At 44.9% G+C, this 17,457-nt stretch overlaps 1 protein-coding gene across 5 annotated transcripts in view; it reads right to left on the bottom strand.

Moving 5' to 3' along the window:
- Window positions 1–17,457, bottom strand: part of TBCE (tubulin folding cofactor E) — a 133,614-nt gene that overhangs the window by 100,409 nt on the left and 15,748 nt on the right. For all 5 annotated transcript variants that reach the window (XR_012226898.1, XM_073560140.1, XM_073560143.1 and 2 more), the window contains 2 exons: window positions 15,258–15,428; window positions 14,943–15,031 (listed from right to left, as the gene is read on the bottom strand). Coding sequence is in view for 4 of the 5 variants with exons in the window: in XM_073560140.1 (XP_073416241.1) it covers window positions 14,943–15,031; window positions 15,258–15,428 (260 nt within the window). In the remaining variant the exon portion in view is untranslated. The remainder of the gene's footprint in view (window positions 1–14,942; window positions 15,032–15,257; window positions 15,429–17,457) is intronic.

The following is a 17,457-nucleotide window of genomic DNA, read 5'->3' as shown; positions in this document are numbered from 1 at the left end:
CTGTCTGTCGTTCTGTCCCATGCTGTAATCCACGTCTGGGGGATAATTAGTTTCAACCTGGACGGTGCCAAGATGCGACCGTCCAGGCTGACAACCACTGGTGAATGAGCTGCTGGGAACGCAGCATCAGTGACCTGGGGGTGACGTCATACAGGCCCCGTTACCAGCAGGGCTCAGCTGCAGTGAGATCCCTGCTAGCACCGTGATCGCTCACTGCGCTAGCTGGGATCTCACTGAAGTCACGTTTTGTTTTTTTTCCCATTATTTATTTATATAATTAAAAAAAAATAGCCAAGGGTGGCAGCCCCTGCTGTGAGTATTGCCTGGCTGGTTATAGAAAATACAGGGGAACCAACTGTTTTTTTTTTTTCATTTATTTATTTATAGCGCAGGTGGTGACTGATGAATACCCTATCATCCGCTCCTGCGGTCACTGTTATTAGCAGCAGCAGGGGTAGGCTGATGGGAGTAATAGTCCCATAAGCTGCCGGCTGCTGTCTATTTTATCACTTAAATATAACTCATCATTCTCCCCTGCTCGCACCGATCGCCGGAATAGCAGGGGAGAATGAGGAGAGCCGTTTTCAGCACCCCGCGCCGGGGAACAGCGCTTGCTATAATGCTTCTTCTCTTGCGCCCTTCCATGTGGTACTGCTGCGGCAGATGCATGCCACACAAGTGCCGCAAGTATTACAGGCACAGACACTGACATCTCCAGTACCCGAAATATCAGGACGTGTGAGAGAGGCCTTATAGCGGGTATTTATGTTTGAATGCTGTGACACTAAAAGATGCTTTTTATTGCAAAAAAAAAAAAAATAGTTTTTGCTTCACCATATTTTGAGAGCTATAATTTTTTCATATTTTGGCTCACAGAGTTATGTAAGGGCTTGTTTTTTGCGGGACAAATTGACTTTTTGTTGGTACCATTTTTGGGCACATGATATTTTTTGATCACTTTCTATACAGATTTTTGGGAGGCAGAATGAACAAAAGACATAGTTACCTACCAGTAACAGGATTTCTCAGAGCCCATGACAGCACCATGGAGAGAGGGGATATGACTGTGTTTATACATAAAATCACACCACAGTGAAAGCATGCTCACCCACACGTGACGGGAGGGAATAAACGGTTGCTGTCATGGGCTCTGCGGAACCCCGCTACCGGTAAGTAACTATGCGTTTCTCCTTCCTCCCATAACAGCACCACGGACAGAATTACAGAGAATTGTAAAATAGGGAGGGACCACAGCCTGTGGAACACTTCTCCCAAAGTATAGGTCAGAAGAAGAGGCTAGGTCCATCCAATAGTGCTTGAAAAAGGTAAATCGTGATGACCAAATGGCAGCCTTACAGATCTGTTCTATTGATACCTCCTATCTCTCTGCCCAGGAGGTTGCCACTGCGCTTGTGGAATGAGCTCTTATACCCTCCGGGGTGACATTCCCACAAGACGAGTAGGCCAACGATATTGCATCTCTTATCCACCTCGCCAGGGTACTTCTTCAGGTCTTGCGTACCTTTCTAGGCCCCTGAAAACATACAGAGATCCTTCCTTCCTACACCTCTAGTTGGATTCTAGGAACTGAACCAAATACCTCTTTACATCTAAAGTGTGGAGTTTTTCTTCCTCCCTATTTTTGGGATTAGAAAAAACCTCTAGGGACCTGTGGAACCGAGACGCTACCTTGGGCAAGTAAACAGGGTCAGGTTTTAAAATAATGCTATCGTCTAAGTTTTTAGTTAAGGGAGGGACCGCAGATAAGGCCGGTATGTCACTTACCCTCCGGGTTGTTGTTAAAGCCACTAGAACGACCGTTTTAAGGGACAGGACCTTGAGAGGAACCGAATGCAGAGGTTCAAAGGGAGGACCTATTAGGGCTGATAGGACTAAATTTAGGTCCCATGACACTAATTTCTGGCTATTAATGGGCCTAGATCTTGCAGAGGCTCTAATAAATCACGCAACCCAAGGGTTGCCTGCAATGTCCTGATTATATAAGGCCCCCATAGCTGCTACCTGAACTTTTAAGGTGCTGGACGCTAAGCTTCGCTCCAACCCTTTCTACAGAAATTCCAGGACTGTCATAATAGCTACTCCATCTTGGATTCTCACCCCTGAGGAGGATAAGAATTTCCTCCAGGTTTTATCGAAGGGCTCTAGTGGTGACAACTTTCCTACTCTTGAGCAGGGTGGAGACAAAATTTCGTGAAAAACCTCTATCCCTCAACAGCATCCTCTCAAATTCCATGCTGTCAAATGCAGGTTCGCTGCCTAAGGGTGAAACTTCGGTCCCTGAGAAAGAAGGTCCGGTATTTCCGGTGGTACCCAAGGATCAATGATAGACATCATCCTCAGCCAGGAGAACCAAGTTCTTTATGGCCAAAAGGGGGCTATCAGTTTTACTCTTGCCCTGTCCTCCCTGATCTTTCTTAGAACCGCTGGTATGAGGACGACCGAGGGAAAGACATATGCCAGGCTCTGATTCGATGGGATCATAAAGACGTCCAGAGCCTGAAGGTTCCCTCTGGCATCTAGGGAGCAAAAAGGGGTCTACCTTCGCATTGTCTATATTGGCGAAGAGATCTATGACCGGGAGACCCCATCTTTTTAAATCTGACTGAAAACAGACTCCTTCAGCTCCCACTCACAGTGTCTTAACTGAGTGTGGCTCAAAAAGTCTGCCTTGTGATTCTCTATCCCCTGAATGTAGTGTCGACAGGGATAGGAGATTGCTTTCTGCCAAACTAAAGATCTGAGATGTTATGTTCATCAGGGCTCATGACCTGGTTCCCCACTGATGGTTTAGATAGGCGACCACCACCTGATTGTCCAAAAATATTCGTACATGATGACCTTGCAGGGATATCCAGGAAATCTATTAGGGCATAATTCACCGCCAGTAGCTCTTTTTGGTTTGGGGACACCTCGAGCTCTTGCCCCCTCCAGATCCCCTAAGTAACTTTGTTGCCCAGGTGAGAGGTGAGCCCCTACCCAGTGGGGCTTGCATCCATGGTTACTACTCAGGAAACTTTTGTTACCCAAGGGACCACTTTGGTGAGACAAGGTACGCCGAACTGGAGGCTCCCCGTCAGAAACGGGAAACCAACTGATGCTAGGTAGAGATACCTTTATAGGTCAATACAAAAATTTCTTTTTCTTTTTTTTTTTTTTTTTGGGGGGGGGGGGGGGGGAAGGGTTTATACCTCATTTATATCGTTTATTGTATAAAAGTGCCAAAACATAAACAAAAACTATTTTATAGAAAAAATAATTATTTTTGCATCACTTTATTGTGAGAGCTATAACTTTTTTTTATTTTTGTGCTGATGGAGCTGTACGGTGGCTTGTTTTTTGCGGGACAAGATGACGTCACAATGTTTATTTATATCCGTCTTTTTGATCTTGTGTTATTACAATTCTTGTTCGGCGGTATGATGATAAAGCATTGTTTTTTGCCTTGCTTATATTTTTTTTATGGTGCTCACTAAAGGGGTTAACTAGTGGGACAATTTTATAGGACGGATCGTTGCGAACACAGCGATACCAAATATGTGTACTTTTATGGTTTAGATTTTTTTTTATTCAAATATCTATTTAGTGATAGAATATATTGTTTATTATTTGATTTTTTTATATTTTTACAATTGGTTTACTTTTTTACTTTGTCTCACTAAAGGACAATCATTTTTTGCAGGCTGATCGCTTCTATAGCATGCAGATGAAGCATCTCTGCACTGACAGAGAGACTTGCTGATCATGCACTGCGCATGATCAGCAAGATTACTAGGTCTGGTAACCCGGATGTCATCATGACGACATATTGTCACCATGGAAACAATCGGGACCCCACATCACACCGCGGGGTCTCCGATCCAAAGAGAGGGGCTGTCAGCCCTCCGCCGGCTTCCGGAATGTGTTAGTCTTCGCTTGCATTTCAGGGGTTAAAGTGCCGGGAGCAGTCTGTTACCACTCCTGGCACCTTGTGCCGGGTGTCAGCTGTCAGAATCAGCTGGCATCTAGTGTCGGGTGTCAGCTTCTCCCTCGGTCGTCTTCTTCCTGCGTTCAGCTGTCACGTGGTAACACTCATTAAAGTCAAGAATATGCACATATTCATGACTTTAATGAGCGGTACCACGTAACCCTGAACACAGGTGCAGGAGACCTACGGAGAAGCAGGGGCTGCAGAGACGTGCCAGGAGGGGGCAAGTATGGTCTCTGACACCCCGGCTCCCCCTCCCCCGCCGACACCTTGTATATGACTAGCGTATAAGCCGAGAGGGGGACTTTCAGCCCAAAAAAATGGGCTGAAAATCTCGGCTTATACGCGAGTATATACAGTATGTCATTTCAGAAAGGGGTTGCATTTTTTGTGAAAAAAAAGTTAAATGTTCATTTTTTTTCCCCACATTTCAAAATTCCTGTGAAGCAACTAAGGGGTTAATAAACTTCTTGAATGTGGTTTTGAGCACTTTGAAGGGTACAGTTATTAGAATAGTGTCACTTTGGGGTATTTTCTGTCATATATAACCCCGTAAAGTCACTTCAAATGTGAGGTGGTCCGTAAAAAACAAAATGGTTTTGTAAATTTTGTTGGAAAAACTTATAACTTCCTAACAAACAAAATTGGTTTTAAAAAATGTGCTGATGTAAAGTAGACATGTCGGAAATGTTCTTTTTTAACTATTTTGTGTAGACATCTCTCTGATTTAAGGGCATAATTAAGAAATTTGAAAAATGCAAAAATTTCGAAATTTTCACCAAATTTACTTTTTTTCACAAATAAACACAAGTTATATATCAAAGAGGTTTTACCACTATCATGAAGTACAATATGTCACAAAAAAAACTAATTCAGAATCAATGGGATAGGTTTGATATCCTTATAAAGTGACACCGGTCAGAATTGTAAAATTTGGCTTGGTCATTAAGGTCAAAATTGGCTCGAACATTAAGTAAAGGGCTGGCAATTTTTTTTTTCATTATAGCATTCTAAAAGCAACCCTTATTTCTTTCAACAAGCTGTATTATGTTTTTTGTTTTTATTTCTTACAGCTGAAGGTCTTATTGTACAAAGCAATTGGGCACTAATGTAATTATAGGAGAACAGAACCACATTACATTGTGTCTGCGCACAACCAAAGTATCGAAAAATACAAATATTTTATTGGAAAAGCGATATACATAAAACTGTACACATACATTTAAAACCTTTGAAAACACCAAAAGCATTCCTACCATAATATAATAGATATAGAAAAACCTATTGAAGCCCACCCATATTATAGTGGAAGACCAAGCAGGTAGAGTAACTCTGAGAATGGTCGGAAAGTGCCGGACAACACATCCGGGTCTCCAGGTCTGAGAGACTTCCTGTCATGCGCACTGCATCTTAGGAAGTCTGTCAGGTCAGTGCACAGAAGCTGCAGCGCTGACAGCTTCTATAGCATGCAGATATGCATGCTATAGAAGCAATCAGCCTGCACAAAATGAGTGTCCCATAGTGGGACAGGGTGTAAAAGTAAGAATTAAATTAAAAAAAAAAATTTGTTAAATTGTAAAAATATTTTAAAAAATAAAAATCAATATTTATTCTAACATTAAATCAATATTTGAATATAAAGAAATCTAAACAATAAAAGTAAAAATATTAGGTATCGCCGCGTCTGTAATGACCTGACCTGTAAAACTGTCCCACTAGTTAACCCCTTTAGTGAAAACCATTAAAAAGCCAAAAAAACAATGCTTTATCGTCATACCGAGGAACAAAAAGTGTAATAACACACGATCAAAACGACAGATATAAATAAACGTAGTACTGCAGAAAATGTCATCTTGTCCCGCAAAAAACGAGCTGTCATACAGCTTCATCAGCGAAAACATAAAGCTATAGCTCTCAGAATAAAGCGATGCAAAAATAATTATTTTTTATATAAAATAGTTTTTATTGTATAAAAGCGCCAAAACACAAAAAAAGGATATAACTGAGGTATCGCTGTAATTGTACTGACCTGAAGGATAAAGCTGCTTTATCAATTTTATCACACGCGGAACAGTATAAACGTCCCCCCCTCCAAAAAAAAAAAAACACATGGATTTTTGTGATAACTCACTGTAAAATCCTTTTCTCCGAGACGCTCATTGGGGGACACAGGTACTGTGGGGACACAGGTACTGTGGGTGTATGCTACTGCCACCTGGAGGCTGACACTAAGTGAACAAAAAAAGGTTAGCTTCTCCTCCGCCGCATACACCCTCGCCCCGATTGCGGGCGGAAACCAGTTTAGTGCAACAGCAGTGGGAGAACACAAAACAAATCAGCCTTAATGCAGATAACATGTCTGGAAAGGGACCACCCTAATATCAACAAAAAATGCATATTACTTAAATAAACAAGAGCCAACTGGCTATCAGGGTGGATGCTGTGTCCCCCAATGAGCGTCTCGGAGATAAGTATTTTACGGTGAGTTATCACAAAAATCCATGTTTCTCCTTTGTCTCATTGGGGGACACAGGTACTGTGGGACGTCCTAAAGCAGTCCCTGGGTGGGAAGTTAACTCACCGATCCAAGCTACATGCACCTCCTGTCTAAAGGTGCGCCACCGCTGCTTGGAGAATCCTTCTACCCAGGCTCACATCTGATGAAGCCTGAGTATGGACATTGTAATGTTTGGTAAACGTGTGCAGGCTGGACCAGGTTGCTGCTTTGCACACCTGCTCCGTCGAAGCCTAGTGCCGAAGCGCCCAAGAGGAGCCCACTGCCCGAGTAGAGTGTGCTCTGATCCCCGCTGGAACCGGTGCACCCCTGGTGTGGTAGGCTTCCTGAATAGTTAGACGGACCTGGCTATGGTCGATTTCGAGGCTGCGAGTCCCTTCCTGTGCCCCTCATGTAGAACGAACAGCGTGTCCGTCTGGCGAAAGGGTGCTGTCCGCAACACGTACCTCCTGAGTGCTCTCACCAGGTTCAATGTGTGAACAGCCTTTTCCACACGATATACAGGCGCTGGACAAAGCGAGGGCAAGATAATATCCTCATTAATGTGGAATGAGGAAACGACCTTCGGCAGAAAGGGGGGAGCTGGTCTGAGAACCACCTTATCCTTGTAGAAGGTGAGAAACGGTGCTCAGCAGGATAGGGCCGCCAACTCCGAGACTCGCCTAATGGAAGTTATGGCTACAAGGAATACCACCTTCCAGGAAAGGTACGACAAGGAAATGTCTTGAAGAGGTTCAAATGGAGCTTCCTGGAGCACACTTAGGACCAGGTTAAGGTCCCAGGCATCCAGTGGCGCCCTACAGGGAGGTACCAAGTGGGAGACTCCCTGGATGAAAGTCCTCACCTGCATATTGGTAGCGATTTTCCGCTGGAAGAGGATGGACAAGGCCGATATCTGTCTCCTAAGGGAGCTCGGGGCCAACCCTGAGTCTAAGCCCGACTGGAGAAAAGCCAAGATGTTGGGGATAGAAAATGTCAGTGGAGAAAAACCGCGATCTCGACACCAACCAAAGAAGACCTTCCAGGTGTGATGGTAAATTTTTGCAGAGGTAGGCTTCCGGGCGCTAACCATTGTAGCGACCACCTCACGCTCAAACCCCGCCTGGGTCAGAATCCAAGATTCAACGGCCATGCCGTCAAACACAGGGCCCCTGAGTTCGGGTGGAAGATCGGGCCCTGGGCCAGTAGGTCTGGGCGCTTTGGCAGTCGCCATGGGACGTCGGCGAGCAGCTGCACTAGATCTGCGTACCATGCCCGCCGGGGCCAGTCTGGGACCAGCAGAATCGCTGGAACCCCTTCTGTCTTGATGTTCTTGATGACCCTCGGAAGTAGTGGCAGCGGGGGGGAACAAGTATGGAAGGCAAAATTGGTTTCATGGCAGAACCAACGCATCTACGGCGATCGCCCGCGGATCCCGAGACCGAGCGACGAACCCGGGTACCTTGGCGTTCACCCTGGATGCCATTAGATCTACATCCGGCATTCCCCACTGTTTGCAAATTTGCTGGAAGACTTCAGGGTGCAGAGACCATTCCCCGGACACGACACCCTGCCGGCTGAGGAAGTCCGCCGCCCTATTTTCCACGCCCGGGATGTGGACCACCGATATTACCGAATGGTTCCTCTCGGCCCAGTGAAGCACATGTCCCACCTCGTGCATGGTTGCCCTGCTGCGGGTGCCCCCTGATGATTTACGTATGCCATCGCCGTGGCGCTGTCCGATTGAATCCGGGCGGGGCATCCCGCTAGAAGGTGCTGAAAATGTTGCAGCGCCAGCCGGACCACTCGTATTTCCAACAAGTTGATCGGGAGGCGTGCCTCCTGTTGCGTCCATTGCCCCTGGGTCGTGTGGTGGTGAAAAACTGCTCCCCAGCCGAGGAGGCTGTCGTCGGTTTTGACCACCAGCCACTGGTCTGGGGGGAAAGGTTTCCCCTGAAGGAGGGAGGAACTGATCGTCCACCACTGTAGAGACTGTCTGACCTGAGAGGACAACCGGCACCGACGATCGAGCGTGAACGGGTTCTTGTCCCAAGATGACAAGAGGGCGTGCTGCAGGGGGCGAAGATGAAATTGGGCAAACGGAATCGCTTCCATTGCTGCCACCATCTTCCCTAGTACCCTCATCCCAAACCGAATGGTGTGAGGGACTGGTTGTACAAGCTTCCGGACTCCTTGCCGGAGCGCTAGAGCCTTGTCCAGAGGGAGAATTACCAAACCTCGGGAGATGTCGAAAATCATCCGTAAAAAAAGAAATCCTCTGGGCTGGGACAAGGGATGATTTTTTCCTGTTGACCAACCACCCTAAGCGGGAGAGGGTATCGAGCGTTATGCTGACATTCTCCTCGAATGGCCGAAATGAGGGGCCCTTCACCAAGAGGTCGTCTAAGTATGGCAAGACGACTATGCCCCGAGAGTGTAAGATGGCCATGACGATTGCCATTACCTTTGTGAACACTCTGGGGGGCGGTGGCTAGCCCGAAGGGTAGTGCTGCAAACTGGAAATGTCGGCCATTGATTGCGAAACATAGAAACCTCTGATGCGGAGGAAAAACGGGAACGTGCAGGTAGGCATCCTGGACGTCGATAGAGGCCAAGTATTCTCCTTGCTCCATGGCTGATATAGCTGAACGGAGAGATTCCATTCGGAAATGTTTGAACTTGTTCAGGAGCTTCAAGTCCAGAAGCGCCCTTACTGTCCCGTCCCTTTTGGGGACCGCAAATAGATTGGAATAAAACCCCTGAGCCTTCTCATGTTCTGGCACAGGAATAATCACTCCGTTGCGCTGGAGTGACTCGACGGCTCCTAGCAACGCCTTTGCCCGGGTCTCCACTTTGGGAAGCTGGGAAAGAATCGTTTTGGGGGATACCTGACAAACTCTATCTTGTACCCCGAGGACACCAGTTCCGTCACCCATGAGCTGTGTGCCACCGAGACCCAGATGGGGTGAAACAGGAGCAGGTGGCCTCCTACTCTGCTGATGTCGACCACAAATTGCTCCGAGTCATTTAGCTGAGGCTTTCTGGGACCTGGTTCCCCTCGACCTGGCGCGCACGCATCCTCCCCAACGGGTTGGTTCTATATGAGACCTGTCGATCCCTATCCTGGTTGGAGCAACGGAACTGGCCACTGCCATCCACCTGGGGTTGCGAAAGGCCCGAAACCGTGCCTGAGGCTGGCGAAATGGCGGTTTGATCCTTTGTTGCGGGAGGAAAGTGCTTTTTCCTCCTGTAGCATCGGAGATGAGCTGGTCTAACTTATCCCCGAATAGGCAGCCACCTTGATAAGGCAGGGAAGTCGAATCGGCCCACCACATCCTTAATCATAGGGCCCTCCTGATGGAAATTGTGTTTGCAGCTGCAAGTGCTGTGCAATTGGCCGCATCCAAGGAAGCATTGATTAAGTAATCACCAGCCATAGCGATCTGACTCGCGATCTCTGATACTTCCGTAGGCAGGTCCCTATCCTGCAATGCCTTGTTCAATGATTCTGACCATGACATCATGGCCTTGGCTACCCATGTTGCCAAGAACGAAGGAAAAAGTGCTGATCCTGAAGCTTCAAATACCGAGCGAGCCAAGCTCTCAATGAGCCGATCAGTGGGGTCCTTAATAGAAGAACCACTAGGTACGGACAACAGGGTTTTACAGGCCAAGCGTGACACTGATGGATCTACCGTTGGGGATTCCGCCCATTTCCTACAGAGCTCCGGATATCTTGCCTCGAGCGTCTTCTGGCCCGAAAAATGCCTATCTGGCCACTCTCTGTGACGCTGCACTATGTCCTCGAACTCTGGGTGAGTACAAAATACTCTATGCGGCCGCTTAGCCCACTTAAAGGAAACCTTATGGCCTGAGGTCAGGGTGACGTCATCCTCAATCCCCAAAGTCTGATTGACAGCTTCGATGGGCCAAGAGACGCCGTGTGGGTTCTTTTCTTTTGTGCCTGCCTGGAGTGACAGCGGCCCCTGCAGGTCGTAGGCTCTTGTGAGGTGGATGACCCCTCCCAGAGAGGCGAGCCACCATCTCTGCCCCTATCTGGGCCATGAAGGCACTCGATCGCCTTTGTAAGTGATGACATAGACTGTGATAGGGCTCATTCCGGGGGATCTGGATCACTGGGCTCTGTTATGAATGAGTCACCGAAGGAGGAAAAAACAAAAATACAAGCCAAGTCCAGAGAACCGGAGAGGTTGGTAGCTATCGGATTGCAGACCCCTGATCCTATTCACCACAACTAACAGTAGCCGTGGGGAGTTCCTACGGTGCCCTAGACCCCTCGATCACAGCCGGAGAACTAAATAAGCCTAAAGAAAGAAAGGGGAAATCTAAACTGCCTCAGAGCAGACCCCAAAGCAATAGACAGCCCCCAACATGTATTGTCGGTGAAAAGCAGATGAAAACACAAACACAGACAGAAAGACAGGTTGAGCAAACGATGGGGCCCAACTAACTAAATAGGAAAGGACAGAAAAGATGCTGGCTGCAATCTGCAAGAAACCCTACCAAAAATGTCCCAACCGTCTGATAGGGAAAAAGGCCCTGAAGTCGCTAGATTTCAAAATCACTATATCAGCACTCAGGTATATTCTGAAAACAGAGCAAAGAGATAAACTGATCAGAGACAAAAAAGGAGCTCAGCCCGTCCCAGCAAAGGAAGGCTGAACACAAAACACTAAGCAAACAGACAAAATCTCATGGAAAAATAAGAGAGCAAAAAACTTAGCTTTCAGTAGACAGGACTAAACAGGTTGCAAGAGCTCAGAGCAGGAAGGATCACCAGCACCTCTGTAGGGAGTCGGCTGCCTTATATCCACTCAGTGATTCCGGGTGTCCAATCAGGCTCCACCTGTTCAGATGACAGGTTCTTCTCAACCCAATCAATTTCACTACCTCTCTTCACCAGCAGCGGGAGTTCATCAGACATCAACGGTGAGGGGGAAAATGAACTCACAACAGGGCTCGGTCACAGGGGAGGGCTCCTGGGTGCGTTCGGAGTCGCAGGCTTCGCATAATTTGTTGCTCTGCGCTCGCGGAAACATGGCCCGACAAGAGATGCATGCGGCGTAAAGGAACATGTGCGTCTTCCCCTTCCCGGCCATACTGTCTGCCAGGCCTCAATACTATCTGTTGGAGGGTGGGAGGAGGGCACCCCTTAATTACACGTAGCGTGGCCTCTAGGGTCGGGGTCACACTTACCCCGGTCCTGTGTCCCCCATGTGTTCCTCCCGCGTGCTGCTCCTCTCTGCGCTGCCTCCTGTTGCGTCATGTGCTCTTGTGGGTAGGCCGAGACGTCCTTTCCCGGTTGCGGCCTACCTTGGAGTGAAGCCGGGGGCTCCCTTTATTTGGCGCCCGCCCAGGTCACAGAGGGCGGGACGCCAAAAATGGCGTCGCGATGGGAGGGCGATGCCGCGGCCTGGATTTCTTTAGTGTCCGCCCGCTGAGGGGTAGCGGCGGGCAGGCCGCCGCATACCAAGGGCGCAGCCAGCGTCGGGACACGGCGTCAGCGCCGGGGGGAGGGGGGGAAGGGGCCTGCTTTCTGCTGACATCCTGACCTTGCCGCATGACGTTAACCCTCTGGACGCTGCCGCAGGGCCCTCCCCATTGCAATTGACACCTTTCCATCCATGACGACTTCACCGATCAGGTAGAGGGAAGGGGGGTGATATCCAGGACGGTGCAGACACCCTAGCTCCGTCCTCCTTCCAGGGATGAGGAGAGGGACCGTCCGCCGCCTTGCAGAGCCCATGGTTTCAATACCTAGGGTTGGCCAGGGCTAAGTCCCGCATCATGTCCCACGTCGCAGGAGAGGATACGTGGAGGGACACTCGCACGTGCTCGCCCTTTGATGGTTTGGGGAAATCGGACCCTTTCAATAGGGTCCGTTGCCCCCTCTTATCTTCACAGAGAGAAAAAAAAAAGTCTGGGGAAAACGGCCCAGATATGTCCCACGGTGTGAGAGAGGATACGTGGAGGCGATACTCAACACGTGCTTGCCCGTTGATGGTTTGGGGCGATCATAGGAAAAAGAAAAAAAAGGAAAAAAAAAAAGGTCTGGAGCAAACCAGACTTGTGTGCCTCCAAAGGACACTAAGCATAAAACTGGTTTCGCCCGCAATCGGGGTGAGGGTTTATGCGGCAGAGGAGGAGCTAACCTTTTTTTTGTTCACTTGGTGTCAGCCTCCAGGTGGCAGTAGCATACACCCACAGTACCTGTGTCCCCCAATGAGACGAAGGAGAAAAAGAAATTAATTTATTGCTGGTTCTTGTTCATTCTGCCTCCCAAAAATCGGAATAAAAAGCGATCAAAAAATGTCATGTGCCCGAAAATGGAACCAATAAAAACGTCAACTTGTCCCACAAAAAACAAGACCTCACATGACTCTGTGGGCCAAAATATGGAAAAATAATAGCTCTCAAAACGTGGTGATGCCAAAACTATTTTTTGCAATAAAAAGAGTCTTTTAGTGTGTGACAGCTGCCAAACATAAAAACCCACTATAAATAGTAAATCAAACCCCCCTTTATCACCCCCTTAGTTAGGGAAAAATAATAAAATTAAAATAATGTATTTATTTCCATTTTCCCATTAGGGTTAGGGTTGGGGCTAAAGTTAGGGTTGGGATTAGGGTTAGGGCTGGAATTAGGGTTAGGGTTGGAATTAGGGTTAGGACTAGGGGTGTGTTGAGGTTAGGGCTGGAGTTAGAATTGGGGGGTTTCCACTGTTTAGTCACATCAGGGGGTCTCCAAACGCAACATGCGTCTGATCTCAATTCAGCCAATTCTGTGTTGAAAAAGTCAAATAGTGCTCCTTTCCTTCCGAGCTCTGCCATGCGCCCAAACAGTGGTTTACCTGTATATATGGGGTATCAGCGTACTCAGGACAAATTGTACAACAACTTTTGGGGTCCAATTTCTCCTGTTACCCTTGGTAAAATAAAACAAATTGGATCTGAATTTAAAAAAAAAATTGTGAAAAAAAGTTAAAATTTTCATCTTTTTTTAATCATTCCAAAAATTCCTGTAAAGCATCTGAAGGGTTAATAAACTTCTTAAATGTGGTTTTGAGCACCTTGAGGGGTGCAGTTTTTAGAATGGTGTCACTTTTAGGCATTTTCTATCATATAGACCTCTCAAAGTCACTTCAAATGTGATGTGGTCCCTAAAAAAAATGGTGTTGTAAAAATGAGAAAACGCTAGTCAACTTTTAACCCTTGAAACGTCCTAAAAAAAAATTTGGTTCCAAAATTATGCTGATGTAAAGTAGACATGTGGGAAATGTTATTTATTAACTATTTTGTGTGACATATTTCTCGGTTTTAAGGGCATAAAAATTCAAAGTTGGAAAACTGAAATTCAATACTTTCACCAAATTTCCGTTATTTTTTCACTAATAAACGCAAGTCATATCAAAGAAATTTTACCACTAACATGAAGTACAATATGTGACGAGCAAACAGTGTCAGAATCACCAGGATCCATGGAAGCGTTCCAGAGTTATTACCTCATAAAGCGACAGTGGTCAGAATTGTAAAAATTGGCCCGGTCATTAACATGCAAACCACCCTTGAGAGTAAAGGGGTTAAACTTTTGTGGTGGGTTGTGTGCTTTTTTCTTGGTTTTCAATTTTTATTTTTTAACAATTAACACAAGGTTGTATATTTGTGGGGCACAAGTCATAGTTAATCAGTATCAATTTGGGTTACTTACAACTTCTTTATTAGTTTCTGGAAGGCAGGATGATCCATGAAAACAGCTATTCCTATTTTTTTTTTTCAGTATAGTTCACCATGCGGAATATTGTGTTAAAGGGTTATTCCGATCTCCAAGATTCTATCCAAATATGTAGTAGGTGTAATAATAATAATATTAGCAAATACCTCCAGTTAGAAATGTAGTATAGTATATCTGATTTGCTATGTCTCTTTCCACATGTGCAGGCTTTGCAGGACCTTAGTAACACTGTTTTTGATCAAAAATAGAATAAAAGACACCCACCGTTGGCAAAGTGATCTTTTTTACCCAGACGTACAAGCAGTTTGTGTTTCGAAAAGGAAGGGGGGGGGGTAAATAACTGTGCATTTTAAAAGAGGATGCGTAAGTGTACTAACTGGGTACAGGAGTCGCAAGTGTTTAGCGAGTGTGTAGAAACAATGACCAGTAACGTCAACGTGGAGTTGGTGCTCCACTGTTTCTATAACAAAGCAGATGACTTCTTGACAGTAAATATACAAGTAGAGGTTTGCAACAAAGATGTACTGATACACTATAAAATAAGAACCAGCAATATGGGGATTTAATTTTTGCACTTGAAATACCCGCTAATATGCAAAAGTGGATAACCATTTGTCAATACAAAATGTAAAAACAAAAAATACAAAAATATGTTATAATGCAATTTCCACGAAAGTAAAGCTGTCTCAAAAGGAAGTCAGAAAAGGATACTGGGACAGGAACGGTGTATCTCTCCCTTCTCACCAGCATCACTAACCAAACATTCTCGTAAAGAAATGTCATGTAATGTGTTCAACTGACTGAAAGACAAAATAAAAATTAAAAGGTTATTTTGTTTGTTTTTTTAATTTTACACATGGTAATGTACAAATATAGTGAAACCTTGCATCAGTATTTTTATAATTTCATAAAACAGCAAAATTTCTTCTTGGTTGAATGCGGTTTTAGGTGGAGGGAGAACGGATGGCAGTCGGCATTGCAATAATATATTCAAGGTTTTAATACACAAGAAAATAAGCCTCTAACCTTTGCTCCTCTTGAACAGATTCAAATCCCACAAGCTCAACAGTCTTCTTCCCAATCACTATTACTTCATCCCATTCCGTGTTTGGACCATAACGCTTTGACATTCCAGTTAAGAAACTGACACCAAAATTTGCCTTCTTAGGTCTTACAAAAGATGCTCCTGTGGGATGGCTACCAGTGTTACAATGAGACGGGGAGAAAAAAGTAAACAAGTCAAAAATAACTTCAGAGTAAGGGGTGTTTTAACGTTTAGGCCATAAATCAATAGTACACAAGAAAAGAAGCAACTTTGCAACATATCTTATCAGAAATATTTGTTTCTTTCTCCTCCTGGACTGATCTCTCACTCTCAACTCAAGGGCAAAATCTGTCTTTACTGAAGACAGATTTTTACATAATTGTGAAAGAAGATGACAGTTGATGCTCATAAGATTCCAGGCAGACGGGAGGCAGGAGGAAGAGGGAGGAACTAGGAGCAGAAGACACCAACTTTCTGCTGAACGTTCTTATGAGACAACAGTTACACTTAAGATATTTCTAAACTATTGACCTCAATCAAGTAAATGAAAAATATGGTTAGTATAATAGCATTCACACTACGTTCTTCTGAAACATTCCTCAGTCGGGCATCTCTAACCCCTTCATGGCAAGGATTTATTTTGAAGGCTTGTTTGTTTTTTTGGGGGGAGGGCAAGTTGTAACATGAAACACCACCATTCACTTTACGATATAATGTATTGAAAATAGGAGAACGATCTAAAGTGGGAAGAAATGGTGAAAAAAAAAAGTTTGCCATTGGCTTTTGGGGGTTCAGTTTTGTAAAAATGACCTGATAACATGAATCTTCAGGTCAATAAGACTGCAAACTTTTTTACTAGTTTGTTGGAACTGTAACACTATTTTTGGACCTGTCTGAAGGCTAAAAATTGAGTGATGAGCTGTCAGTTTAATTGTTACAATTTTTTTATTTCTTCATTATTTTAACAGGAACAAAATATGAATGATTCAAACATTCATATTTTTAAATGAAAAAAACATTTTTTTCTTTCATTTTTGCTTTATTTTTTAGTCCCATAACAGGACTTAAACCTGCGATCATTTGAATGCTAGTTCAAAAACTTCAAACTATAGAACACTCCAAAACTTTATTCTACAGTCAATGCAACCTTACTTACTGATCACAATTGTTGTGATCATTGTCCTAAGAAGCTACATGATTTTTGGATTACCATAGTCATCCTGAAAAAAAATTCCTCTCTGTAGTGTTGGGATCCACAGGATTATTACAGTCCTAAACGGAATTTCCCCAGAATACAATCATGTTGATAGGCTTGCGCTAGTTGGAAATAAACACGTTATGTACTGCTCCAGTTACTCCTCTCTGCTGTTGCTCCTGTCTTTGTTGACAAGCTGCAGTAGTGGAAATATAACTACAGAGCAAGAGACCAGTGCAGCCAATTAGCAGTCATGCCAATGTAGGCAGCACTAGCTGCTGTACTCATGATATCACCAGTCAATACCAACCTTAACCCAACACCAACATTAAAAAAAGAAAAGAAAAAAAAAAAAAAAAATTTGGGGGGCGGCTATACCATTAATTTCTGCTAAGTATTTATGTTTGTCAAAAGTTTCATCACGGCTACCACTTTATATATTTATCGAGTTAATGTGAAATGCTCAAATACAGCTGAATTTATAGGAAGCTTTCTAATCATGTTGTAATCATATAATTCATATAATAATCATATTGGCGCTCCCAAAATAATTTTGTCCTACGAAAAAATAAGGTATATTGTAATTCCTGCAAGAATAGGGAATCATGTATCATTTTGCATAGAAATAAAACAAACTTTGCATAAATCAATAGTACAGATCATGATAAATAAAAAAAATTGTAATATATGTTATTAGATAGCTTTAAGCTGAACTTTCAATCTTGGGCGTTTCTCAGGGTACATGTCAGTAAGGGTATGTTTCCGCCATCAGTATTGGCAGCACTTTGGACGCGCGGTGATTCCGCATGTGTTCATTGAACCATGCGGAATCACTGCATCCTATACATTGAACTGTGATATTTATCTTGCAGAGACTGAGCATCTCTGCAAGATAAATAGACATGCTGCGGAGGCGTCCCTGCATGCATAGTGGAGATACTGTAACATCTGGCCGCTGCGCGTTGGACGCTGCGGCTGTACGCAGC

Source organism: Dendrobates tinctorius, unplaced genomic scaffold (genome assembly GCF_039654945.1).
Source record: "Dendrobates tinctorius isolate UK_male_01 unplaced genomic scaffold, ASM3965494v1 ptg000293l, whole genome shotgun sequence".
NCBI classification, from domain to species: Eukaryota; Metazoa; Chordata; class Amphibia; order Anura; family Dendrobatidae; genus Dendrobates; species Dendrobates tinctorius.
This window is presented reverse-complemented; position numbering and strand designations above follow the sequence as displayed.